This window comes from Pan troglodytes, chromosome 10 (assembly GCF_028858775.2).
Source record: "Pan troglodytes isolate AG18354 chromosome 10, NHGRI_mPanTro3-v2.0_pri, whole genome shotgun sequence".
Classification (NCBI taxonomy): Eukaryota; Metazoa; Chordata; class Mammalia; order Primates; family Hominidae; genus Pan; species Pan troglodytes.
Genome location: NC_072408.2, coordinates 62,865,743 through 62,878,868, shown reverse-complemented (window position 1 = coordinate 62,878,868; position 13,126 = coordinate 62,865,743). Strand labels below are relative to the sequence as shown.

Genomic DNA, 13,126 nt, shown 5'->3' with positions numbered 1-13,126 from the left:
GCTGCTGTTTAATTAGATAGGTTGGTGCATACCAAGAAAGCTAAGGTGACATTCACTATGTAAAAATAACCTAAGCAGAGTTGGCTGCACCTGCCCTAACGTGCTACCATAACAGGAAATGGTGCTTTTTATTGTCCAATAACATTTTCTCCAAGAAAAATTTATTTCAATTCTGTTAGATGTCTTATTTTTTCATTAGATTATAATGAAAGGGGTTTTTTTAAAGGCTTATGAGTTTCAATAATACTTTACCTTTTTCTGCACTTTTACAAATCAACTGTAAAGGCATGAATGAAAATTTAAGAAATAACAGTGGCTTGATATTCAACAAGCAGTGGTTGTACTTGTGTACAACCTTAAAACATTGCTACTTTCCCTTGTAATTTCTTGTTTTCTGTCATAAGTGAACCTGGATGAGAGATGAAGTACGTCAAACATTTTTTGTCTTGGATCCTTAACCTTTTCTTTTTAAATTATTATTGTTGTTATTATTACTATTATTATTTTGACACAGAGTCACACCCTGTTGCCCAGGCTGGAGTGCAGTGGCGCGATCTTAGCTCACTGCAACCTCCACCTCCCGAGTTCAAGCCATTTAGCTAATTTTTGTGATTTTAGTAGAGACAGGTTTTCACCATGTTGGCCAGGCTGGTCTTAAGCTCCTGACCTCAGATGATCCACCCACCTCAGCTTCCCAAAGTGCTGGGATTACAGGTGTGAGCCATCGCTTCTGGCCCTGATCCTTAGCCTTTTCTAGAACACAAGCTGTCTCAGATGTGTTTCTCCCATCATTTGAGTGACTCTGACCACAGAAACTTCTCTTCTCCATTCGCCCCTTGCATAGTGTAGAATGAACTCAACTTGCCATCTCCTCAAACCAACTACTTCCTATGAATTCTTCTCTGTCTCCATTTTCCATCCATCTCACCTGACTGCTTGATTTGAGTGGCAGATCTAGTGGTGGGGGTGGAGGTGGAAACACCACTGCTTTTCCTCAAATTCATCTCTAGAGCAGTGGCTTTATCCCATCTTATTTTGTCTTCCTCTATCCTGGATCCTGTATCAAGTGCACAGCATCGCCCACATCAGAATAGTTCTTTAAAATGTAAATTAAAATTCAGTTTATTCTATACTCAGACTTTGGTATCCCCTTAGATGCCCATGTCAAAAATGAGAAAGTTGGTGACATGGTATGGCATTTTATTGCTTTTCGTTTGTTTTCCATTGCTACTTTCACTCAAATTCCAAGGAAATCACAGAAGAAGGGCTTTTGGTGACCTAAAAGTAGAAATGAAAGCAACAAAATGCATTCTGTCCAGACACTGAAGACAAAAAATGTAGTTGAAAAGTCTCAGGGTTGTTGTGGTAACAGAATTAAGTAGGCCAGTATTCACAAAACAGAAAAGAAAGGAAGAAAATGGGACATGATTTAGGATTGAGAGGTTTTTCCTAGGGTTAGTCCAGCAAGAGGTCTCGGCATCCACGGCACTTCACCAGCAGCCTCTGGAGCTCCTACGATGTCCACACCAAAGAGTTCCCATTCCCACCTGCCCCAGGAACAAAACCCTCCAACACCGGCCTCAGAAGATTCCCTTTCACCCGACCCAGGCTAGAACTGTGAATGTATTTTCCCAAAGAAAGTAGGTTATGCTTAGTGGTTAATTTGCTCATACAACTAGTAAAATACTTACTACTCATGAAATATTTTAGAACTTTTGAGTCAGAAACCTGGGTTTAAATCTGGCCCTTCAATAGCATAGCTGTGTGACCTCAGCCAAGTTGTATTACTTCCCCATTTCATTCATCTGCCAAATGGAGCTAAAATACTTCATGGTTTAAGGCTGTGTAAGAATTGATATTGTAATAAAGTACCTGGTATGGATTTAGTATACACTGTAAGTTTCAAAGTCTGAGTATAGAAGAAACTGAATTTTTGTTTACATTTTGGAGAACTATTCTGATTTGGGCAATTCTATGCACTCAATACAGGATCCAGGAGAGAGGGAGACAAAATAAGTTGGGCTGGGGCCACAGCTCAAGAGATGAACTAAGGAAAAGCAGTGATGTTTCTATCTCTGCTTATTAATTTTGATGGTTCATTGGGGATTAATTAAACCTGTGAGCCTAATCATCATGTATGACTTTTTATAAGGAAATACGAAGTTTCAAGTAATCTGCTTACAAATGAACTTTAGAAAGTATATACCGTTTATAAATGGAAAATGCCACTATTTTTGTTGTATCTTTGGTCTCAGACTTCTTAATTTAGTAAGTTACTCAGCTATATAGAAGCACAGGAAGGACAAAGCATATTTATTTACTTTTCTTTTTTTCCCATTTAGAATCACTTGAAATTATATCTACAGCAGCAAGCCATTCTAATAGTGCAATAAGGAAAATGGTAAGTGGTTTTCGGAGGAGACAGGAACCTCTGATTAGACAATTATCAATAATACTGCCTCAATACTATGTAGATTTGGACCAAAGTGAATTGAAATAGATGAACCAAAAAGAATGTTTATGAAATGTTTAATGTTATCTGGAATAATTCTCTGAACTTGCTAATAAGTGATGGAATTTATATTAAAATGTATGCTTACTCCTAATCCCTTCTAAATTTAGATTTTAGTTAAGGTCATAGTATTATTAAAGCTACTAGGTTGAAACCTGCCTGTATGTGATCTTGCTGTTTTAATTTCCTAGGAGAACCTAAAGAAACTCTTAGAGATTTATGAAATGTTGGGAGAAGAAGAAGACATTGTAAACCCTTCAAATGAACTAATAAAAGAAGGACAGATCCTCAAACTAGCTGCTCGGAACACTTCAGCACAAGAACGCTACCTTTTCTTAGTGAGTATTATAGTGTTGGCAAGTCATATAAGAATTATATATAAAAATATGGCTGGGCACGGTGGCTCATGCCTGTAATCCCAGCACTTTGGGAGGCCGAGGCGAGTGGATCTCCTGAGGTCGGGAGTTTGAGACCAGTCTACTAAAAATACAAAAAGTCTGAGTGTGGTGGCGGGTGCCTGTAATCCCAACTACTCAAGAGGATGAGGCAGGAGAATTGCTTGAACCTGGGAAGTGAGCTGGTTGTAGTGAGCTGAGATCGTGCCACTGCACTCCAGTCTGAATGACAGAGCGAGACTCCATCTAAAAAAAAGGAATTATATATAAAAATAGTTGTATACACCTTGGAAAAGTAGAATGTTTCCTTATTCACCAAAGCAATTACATCTAACCTGGTTTAGTCAACATTCCATTTAGGGAATATTCCATTTAGGGATTCAATTTAGGGAAATATTCTAAGTAACGTATTTTTCTATATACTTGGTATGGATGGCAGGCAGTAGTGGCCCATCTGGAGCAGTTGCTGCAGTGATGCTGGTTGCAGCGGGGGAGGCATGGCCAGGGCAGCTACCCAGCCGCAGCTGCCGACTCAGGCATTCCTGTGCTCTCAGGGGCCCGGGAAGCCCCCTGTACCCCTGCAGGCTCAGAAATGCCTGCTCCCACTGCCTGGCCTCTCCCCGCTCCCAATGCCTGTTCCGATTTCGGAGCAAATTTGGGGCCAAGCCTAGGTGCTGTTGCAAACCGGCAGGGTGTGCACACACTTGGGGCAGCGCTGATATGCTAGCCCCCTGGTGTCTCAGCCCCTTCCAGACTTTGGTGCCAATGAGCATGGGAGGGAAGCCAAGGGGTTGCTGAGGGTGGCTTGGTGTGGGCCTGCATGTTCCCCAGTGCCAGCAGTGGAAGCCGCTTGCAGTACGCTTGGTCCAGCCACAGCTTTGCAGGGAGCCAGTGCCCATGCGGGTGCCTAGAAATGCTCCCCTTGCTGTAGCCAGCACGCCTGGCTGTGCGCATGACCCGGACCCTTGCTGCTCCAGGCTCGCCTTTGGCAGGCCTGGGATCTGGGCTGGTAGCACAAACCAAGCGCAGCCTGCCAGGCCGAATGGGCAGAATGAGCCCAGCAGGCCCAAGCAGAACTCAGGCAAAGGGGCCACTGGCCACAAAGGTGTCCAGCTGACAAAGCAACACCCCAAGGATCCTTTGACAGTATAATTTACTTCAGTAGCACATACTGACAACAATTTAACTTTACACACGTGGGATATGATACTTTCGGAAATCCTCCTTTTGCTTGTTTCAGATTTTCTCTTTCATTTCATTCTCAGGTAATTGGGTACCATTTCCTGGATATTTTGTTGGTGTATCATTTCCTGACATCAATTCTCTTCCTAATCCTCTGTAGTCACTATTTTTAATCTTTCTAGGCTAAAAATATATATAGGCCTGGTTGTAAGTCTTGTGTCTAAAATATCTATGGGAAAAGTACATGAGTTCTCTACATAGTTCTTTCTCACTGCAGTCAGTCCTTGACCCTTTCCTTCACTTCCTGGAAATGACAGTCTGGGGCTTATCTCAAATATAAGAGCACTTCCTGGGGCATCCAGACAATTTTTTTTTCTTTGGATTCTGTCCACCTGACCTTTACTCTTTGTTATCCTAATGAATTTCAATTCCTTTCTATATCTAATAAGATGATAATAAGAATCATAATAATATGCATTGGCAAAGAATAAGCTAACATTGAATAATAGCTTAATAAACGTTAGCTTTCATTCTAATTGTTATTAAAGAGAAACAGACACATGGGTGAAAAGGCTGCCTGGTGACTGGCATACAGTACGTTCTTAGGATGTTATTCATGTCTGACTTTTCTGCTCTGAGGCAGTCATCTCACCCACCATAGCGTGAGTTGTCATGGGGGCTTAGAGGCTTCTGTGTCTGTTTCCAGTCTCCATTGAAAGGAAAACTTAGGAACTAATTGTCATGCAGAGGGGTGTTCAGTACAAGGGGTCTTGAAAAAGTTCATGGAAAATGCATGTTATGAAAAAACTATGCGTAGATTTCAAAGCTTTTTTTGCAACAAAATAAACCCATAGTAACTTGTTATAACATGTCTGAACAGTATCTGGTTTGGGGCACTAAGAAGGATAAGACATCAGTTTGAGGCCAGGCACAGTGGCTTATACCTCTAATACCAGCACTTTGGGAAGTTGAGACAGGAAGATGGCTTGAGCTTAGGAGTTCAAGACCAACCTGGGTAACATACAGAGACCTCCCTGTCTCTACAAAAAATTTAAAAATTAGCTGGGCATGGTAGCTTGCACCTGTACTCCTAGCTACTTGAGAGGAGGAGGATCCTAGCTACTGAGGCAGGAGGATCTCTTGAGCCAAAGGGTTCCAAGGCTGCACTGAGGTATGACCATGCCACCCAGCCTGGGTGACAGAGTGAGACCCTGTCTCAGAAAAATAAATAAATAAAAAATAAAGACATCAGGTTGAAAAGAGCCCCTATCAAAGCAACATGAATTCTGTTAAAATTGAAGCAAGAACAAACATCAAACTTACGGTGAAGTTTGGATGCAAAAATGATAAAATCATTGACACTTCATGAAAAGTTAATGGAGACAATGCCGCAAAGAAATCAGCAGTTTACAAATGGGTAACTGATTTTAAGAAGGGACAAGACATTGTTGAAGATGAAACCTGCAGCAGCAGACCATCCATATCCTTTTGCTAGGAAAAAGTTCATCTTTTTCCTGCCCTAATTGAAGAGGACTGACAATGAACAGCAGAAGCAGTAGCCAATACCACAGACATCTCAGTGGGGTTCATCTTGCACAAGTCTGACCGAAAAATTAAAGTTTAGCAACTTTCCACTCAATGGGTACCAAAAATGTTGCACCCAGATCAGCTGCAGACAAGAGCAGAACTTTTGGTGGAAATCTTAAATAAGTGGCATCAAGCTTCTAAAGCATTTCTACAATAAATTGTAACAGGAGATGAAACATGGCTTTCCCAGTACAATCCTGAAGACAAAACACAATCAGAGCAATGGTTACCAACAGGTAGAAGTGGTCCAGTCAAAGCAAAAGAGGTCCAGTCAAGAGCAAAGGTCATGGCAGGGGTTTTTTGGGATGCTCAAGGCAATATGCCTGCTGACTTTCTCGAGGGCCAAAGAACAATAACATCTGCTTATTATGAGATGACTTGGAGAAAACTAGCAAAAGATTTTAGCAGAAAAACACCCAGGAAAGCTTCTCCAAAGAGTCCTTCTAAACCATGACAATGTTCTTGCTCATTATTCTCATCAAACAAGGGCAATTTTTCGAGAGTTTTGACAGAGAATCATTAAGCGTACACCTTACAGTCCTCTGACTTCTTTTTGTTTCCTAATCTTAAAGAATCTGTAAAGGACACCCATTTTCTTCAGTTAATAGTGTAAAAACTACTGCATTGCCATGGTAAAATTCTCAAGACCCTCAGTTCTTTAGGATGGATTAAATGGCTGCTATCATTGATTACAAAATTGAACTTGGTAGAGCTTAGGTTGAAATAAATTTTTTCTTTTAATTCCATTTTTCCACAAACTTTTAAAAGTCTTTTTGTGTCAGTCATGTTTTTAAAAGAATTTGGTTGCTATATGACCCACTAGTTCTACTCCAAGTTTTTATAACTCAAGAAAATTGAAAACATGTGTCTGCACAAAAACTTGCACATCTTTGTCCATAACAGCATTATTCATAATAGCCAAAAAATTTGAGACAACCTAAATGTCCATTAACTGAATAGGTAAACAAAATGTGGTATGTTCATGCAATGAAATAGTATATGTCGAGAAAAAGGAATAAAAACTTATATATGCTACATGGATTAACCTTAAAATGTTGTGTCAAGTGAAAGATGCCAGTTACAACAGACCATATACAGTATGGTTCTATTTATATGAAATGTCCAGAAAAAGCAAATGCATAGAGAGAGGATGTAATTAGTGGTTCCCTAAGACTAGCAAGGAATGGAAAATGGATATGAGGTTTCCTTTTAGAGACATAAAATGTTCTGGAATTGGTGATAGTTGCACAATTTACAACTATCCTAAAAACCATGATTTGTACATTTTAAAAGAGTAAATTTTATGGTATGTGAATATCTTCATAATTTAAAAATGTGTATTTTTACCAGATTAACTATAAAAGTTCTCATTTGTGCTAAACACAAGTACTTCTTTCATGGGTAATATAGAGAGCTAAACAGAAAACAAGGATGTGTCATGTTAGGGTTCAGAGTCTTCTTCAGAGGTCTATTATAAAAGATCACATGACTGCCATCGGAAGGGCAGATCGGGGTGGGGTGGGGGTGTGGCATATGAAGCGGGAGAGCAGTGGGGAAGCACCAGCGTCAGGAGGCAGAGGAGCAAGCAGAAAACGTGGGCAAGAGCCTTTATTGTGGTTTCTGCAGGAAGGAATGGGCAAGACAGAGCACCAGGATTAGGATTGGCTAGTTGGAATAATTTCTTTAGGGGTTAGGGGCTGTTGTCCTGGCCCTGAGGTGATTGCCGCAGGAGAATAGTGTCCCAGAGAGTAAGTGTTTAATACAGGAGGTGACTGCGGGTGTGAGTTCTGACTTGGTTGGTTTCCACATGAAAGGCGTGTTACTCTCTCTAGGAATCGGGTAATCCTGGGAGGGGCAGTCCTGTCAGTGTCAACAAGGCCTTAAGATGCCTAAAATCAAAAATACTTAATAAAAAGACGTGCTTAATACATCATTATAGGCAACATAACCAGGAGCCAATGTCTTTCCTCTGTCTTTGCCTTTCAGTTGCTAGGGTCATTTTCCTTTCTCCTCTTCCTCATTAATGTGACAGCCTCTGCAGTTAAACTCTGAGCTCTGGGTCTAACCAATTGCCTCGGCCTAATTTTCACTTCTGGGAGTTGTTTTGGAAAGAGGTTTCTGTTGAATATCTTGAGGCAGAGCTGAATTAAACAGCTCTTTGGAGGACAGGTGGCAAAGAACCTTGGGGAAAGTGGCAGTCAGTGACTGAGGAAAAGACCCCTCCTGTTCCAGTTAATTTAAGCCATCAAACATATGCCGTTGCCTCCCAGGAGAATGAGGTCACATGGCAGGAATTTTAGGAGAGCCACATTTATTCTTTGAAGACCATCTTAGAAACATTTCCAGTGTCATGTTGGTTCTTTTCATCCACCCTCTCCAGTGCTGTGCTTGTCACAGAATCTTGCCTTGCCAGTGCACATTTATTCCCATGGAGCCTCTTGTTCTTTTACTTGTAGAAACTTCAGAAGCACCATTTTTATTTTCTTTTCTCTCTAGAAAGGTAATGAGGGCTAGTTTTCTGTTTCCTACACTTGAGATAGTACATTTGTCTGGAAAACCAAACTGTATTTAGAATCTGCTATCTGCTTTTAAATGATCTTCATGTGTTTGCATATTTTCATGCCTCCATACCATACTTTTTCATTGTTTTTTATGTTAATGTAGGATGCTGTTTAATGTAAGCCATTTCATGTTGCTATCACAGAACACCTGAGACTGGCTAATTTATAAAGAACAGGGGTTTATTTTCTGCAGTTCTGGAGGCTGGGAAGTCCAAGATTGCGGGGCTGGCATCTGGTGAGGGCCTTCTTGCTGCATCATAACATGCAGAAGGCAGGCATCACATGGTGAGAGAGAGAGAGAGAGCAAGAAATCCACCTCATGGCCTCAAGCCCTTTTATAATCAGCATTAATCCATTCCTGGATTAATTCATAGATTATTGGGGTCTTCATGACCCAAACACTTACCATTAAGCCCCATCTCCCAACACTTCTGCATTAGGGATTAAGTTTCCAACACACGCTTTTTACACATTCAAACCATGGCAGGTACTCTTGAAATAAACTGTCTGACATCCAAAAGTTAAAAAATAAAATAAAATCACCAAATTATCCCACAAAACAACCAAGACTTTTTATTCTTGGCTCTTTGGAGTTTTCTGTTCCTTATTTCCTTGGAATTTGATAGATGCAGATAATTTTTCCCTTATTTAATCTTTGAACACAGAACGAGCACTAGAAATTTTCTCCACCAGTATCCTATTACCTTTGAAAACAAACATTAATGAAATTGTCACTGGTGAGAAAACAAATTGAATTATTTCAGTCAAATATATTTTTAGAGGCTTGAAATAAATACTTGAACAGTAGAGATCAAGAAAGACCCTCCCTGTGTTTTTAATAATATTGAGGCTTGTAGTTTTTAATCACAACCTAGGACTTCTAGAAATTGCCTCGCTAGTCTGAGATTGCTTCACTGATCACTACTTCTAAGCTATGGGCATGAAATAAAAGGGAATCTCCTACCCTGAAAGGGAAAGTCAATGTTCTTCATGCCATAGTCGCTATAACTTCTTTTTTCAGTATCTGGGGAAACCCAAAGAGAAGTAATTATTTGTGAAAGGTGGTGGTGGCTTTTGCTACAGGAGCAAGGTTCATGGAGGGAACAGGGCTAGCTACTTGGTTTCTTCCTATATATGACATAATCTTCTTTGTAAGCAATGTTTTCTATCGTGCGGGAGCTCCCACCTTCACCTATGCGAAGAGGAAAAGGATATTTATTGACTAGCATCATATTGTGATCAGAACTATTTTAAGATTCATATAGGATTTTTGACAGTTTAGAATGTGAAGTCCCATTTAGGGAGAATATAATAGAGGGGACATAGTCCTGAAAGCATGAAAGGGAAGGAGACACATACACATTTATAAGATAATCTGTCATGTGAGCGTAACTACAAATGGCAAATGCTAAGAACCTTCATATTCATGGACTTATTTCTATAAAACAGCATGAGTGCTGAACTTATAAAGCCAACTTGAGGACAAGTATCAGATAACTCACAAATTTTATGCCATACCATTACATTTGTCACTCAGTTTGCAGGAACAATTTGGTTATTGTTGGTGGCTGGAATGCGTGACCTCTGTCCCTTGTGCTGGTGGCTCTGCAGCTCCTGCAACATTCACAGCTTCAACCAAATATCCTCCTGAGAAGTCCTTGATAGAAGAGGGAAAGAAGTGTTAACAGGAAAACTTAGCAAGCAAGCTGTGGCCTTAATCAGACGATGATATGGATGGTGATAAAAACCTTTTGGAGCTTTTTTTCACGTGTTCTAATGAGATTTGAACTAATAAATAGGCTATTTTTTAAAAGCTTAACATTAAACAGTCTGGTTTAAAAAAAAAATTACTGACCAGATGCTATGTCTCACACTATAATCCCAGCACTTCGGGAGGCTGAGGTGGGAGTATTATTTGAGACCAGGAGTTAAAGACCAGGCTGGGCAACATAGCTAGACCCTGTGTCTACAAAAAAAATTTTTTAATTGAGGCCGGGCATGGTGGTTCACGCCTGTAATCCCAGGACTTTGGGAGGCCAAGGCAGGAGGATTGCTTGAGTTCAGGAGTTCAAGACCAGCCTGGGCAACATAGCAAGACCTCATCTCTACTAAGAAAAACTAGCTGGGTATGGTGGTGTGTTTCTATAGTCCCACCTACTCAGAAGGCTGAGGCAGAAGGATGACTTGAACCCAGAAGTTAAAGACTGCAGTGAGTCCTGTAGCCTGGGTGATAGAGTGAGACCCTCTCTCAGATATAATAATGATTGCTAAATATTACTGTCTTCTAACACCTTGTTTTAGACTTGCCCTCTAAGATACATCAATGAGAAATTCTTGTGTTTAAGAACTTACAAAGTTAAGAAATTAAGCTCCTGGTATATCAAAGGTCCTTAGTAATTTGTTGTGAATTTATTGAACTAATTTACTTAGTGCAGTAGTACAAAATTATTAATTTACATGAATATCAATAAAATATGTATAAGCCATGAATGGGAAATATATTTTTCAAAATGTAGGAATATGATTTTTTATACAAGCATAAACCTCAGTGTTTTAGTAAATAATTTTTCTCATGCAGGAAGTACTGTGTTGTCTAGAAATTACTTAGAATTTTTGTCTAGGGCTACCTTTAAAATTGATCTGTTTCCAGCCGGGTGCGGTGGCTCACACCTGTAATCCCAGCACTTTGGGAGGCTGAGGCGGGCGGATCACGAAGTCAGGAGATCGAGACCATCCTGGCTAACACAGTGAAACCCTGTCTCTACTAAAAATACAAAAAAAAAATTAGCCGGACGTGGTGGCGGGTGCCTGTAGTCCCAGCTACCCAGGAGGTTGAGGCAGGAGAATGGCGTGAACCCGGGAGGCAGAGCTTACAATGAGCCAAGGTCACACTATTACACTCCAGCCTGGGCGACAGAGTGAGACTCTGTCTCAAAAAAAAAAACCTGATCAGTTTCCCCTATTTCTTTTCTTTACTGATATATGTTCTCCTTCCTTGCAGTTCAACAACATGTTGCTGTACTGTGTGCCCAAATTCAGCTTGGTAGGCTCTAAATTCACAGTTCGAACCAGGGTTGGCATTGATGGAATGAAAATTGTAGAGACTCAAAATGAAGAATATCCACATACTTTCCAGGTGTCTGGGAAAGAGAGAACTCTGGAACTGCAGGCCAGGTAAGGGAACCATTTCTATCACACTGCTTTCCAAAATCAGGCAACAGAATGAATCATTAGAATAGAATGGCTCTGAGGGTTTTTCTCAAGTGAATGCTGCAGATCTCTGGAACTCTGGTTGGATGTAAATGCAGAGCTGTAGGTTCTTGAAAAGCAGGAGTCATGTCTCCCCTCTCTTGATTCCTCCATAGTGCCTAGGACAGTGGTTTGTAGACAATAAGCATTCAGTAAATTGATTAACTCTTCAGAAATACAGGGTACTCAGAGGATGAAATTATTGCCATCAAGTCTTGACTTACAGTAAAAGGTTCTCTCCTAATCCTTGTTCACTCCTCCTTTTGGTCCACAAATGTTTATTGATGCTTATTATTCCATGCTAATCTCTGAGTCTTTCAGATATTTTAGGGCCTTAGGGGCACTCAGATGAAAAGAAATGTTCATAAGAGGCAAGGTGGTAAGGGTAAAACTACCGCCACCATAGTTGCAGGATACATGAAGGGAGCCATTAGGGGCTCAGGTGGCCTCTGGCAACCAGGACTTCTAGAAGGTATGGCTCTTCTTATATTTTTATTTATTGATTGGTAGAGAAAGGTTTGGAGTTCTGGCTAACATTCCCCTAGCCATAACCATTTTTTTTCTTTCTTTCTTTCTTTTTTTTTTTTTTTTTTTTTGAGATGGAGTTTCGCTCTCATTGGCCAGACTGGAGGGCAATGGTGCAATCTCGGCTCACTGCAGCCTCTGCCTCCCAGGTTCAAGCTATTCTCCTGGCTCAGCCTCCTGAGTAGCTGGGATTACAGGTGCCTGCCACCACACCTGGCTAATTTTTTTTTTTTTTTTTTTTTTTTTTTGAGACGGAGTCTCGCTCTGTCTCCCAGGCTGGAGTGCAGTGCCCTGATCTCGGCTCACTGCAAGCTCCGCCTCCCGGGTTCACGCCATTCTCCTACCTCAGCCTCCCGAGCTAATTTTTGTATTTTTAATAGAGACAGGGTTTCACCATGTTGACCAGGCTGGTCTCGAACTCCTGACCTCAGGTGATCTGCCCGCCTCAGCCTCTCAAAGTGCTGGGATTACAGGCATGAGCCACCACACCCGGCCCATAACCATTTTTAAAGAATAAAAATCCATGAGAACGACTGCAGTTGATCATAGCTACCTCATGCATGAACCCCTGGAATACAGAGTGCTGTCAGGTTTTGAAATACCTGCTTTAGAAAACAGTCATCCAAGCTGGGCTTGGTGGCTCACACCTGTAATCCCAACACTTTGGGAGGCTGAGGTAGGAGGATCACTTGAGATTAGGAGTTCTAGACCAGCCTGGCCAACATGGCAAAACCCCCGTCTTTGCTAAAACTACAAAAATTAGCCAGGCATGATCCTGTTACTGCACTCCAGCCTGGGCAACAGAGCGAGACTCTGTCTCAAAAAAGAATAATAATAAGTCATCCATTTATTGTTCTAATGCATGGCCTGGTAAAAATTTGGATGCTTCAGGAGGTCACAGAGCAGAGGGTGAAGAACCAATCCTAGCTGTAGTGGTGTCAATATCCCAGAATCCACGGAGACTCAGAATGTTTTTCTGCTCCTTTCCATCATTAGCTTATGTTTCTGGCTGCTCAGGTGAATTTACCCTGGATATTCATACTTAGTAACTGCCTAAAAGCTGAAATTTCAGATTTTAAAAAGAGAAATCATTTTAACAGGAATCTGTGCCCAGG

At 40.9% G+C, this 13,126-nt stretch overlaps 1 protein-coding gene across 17 annotated transcripts in view; it reads left to right on the top strand.

Moving 5' to 3' along the window:
• Positions 1–13,126, top strand: part of FGD4 (FYVE, RhoGEF and PH domain containing 4) — a 247,236-nt gene that overhangs the window by 209,553 nt on the left and 24,557 nt on the right. For all 17 annotated transcript variants that reach the window (XM_063785778.1, XM_063785781.1, XM_063785779.1 and 14 more), the window contains 3 exons: positions 2,343–2,401; positions 2,704–2,850; positions 11,239–11,411. In XM_063785778.1, the coding sequence (XP_063641848.1) occupies positions 2,343–2,401; positions 2,704–2,850; positions 11,239–11,411 (379 nt within the window). The remainder of the gene's footprint in view (positions 1–2,342; positions 2,402–2,703; positions 2,851–11,238; positions 11,412–13,126) is intronic.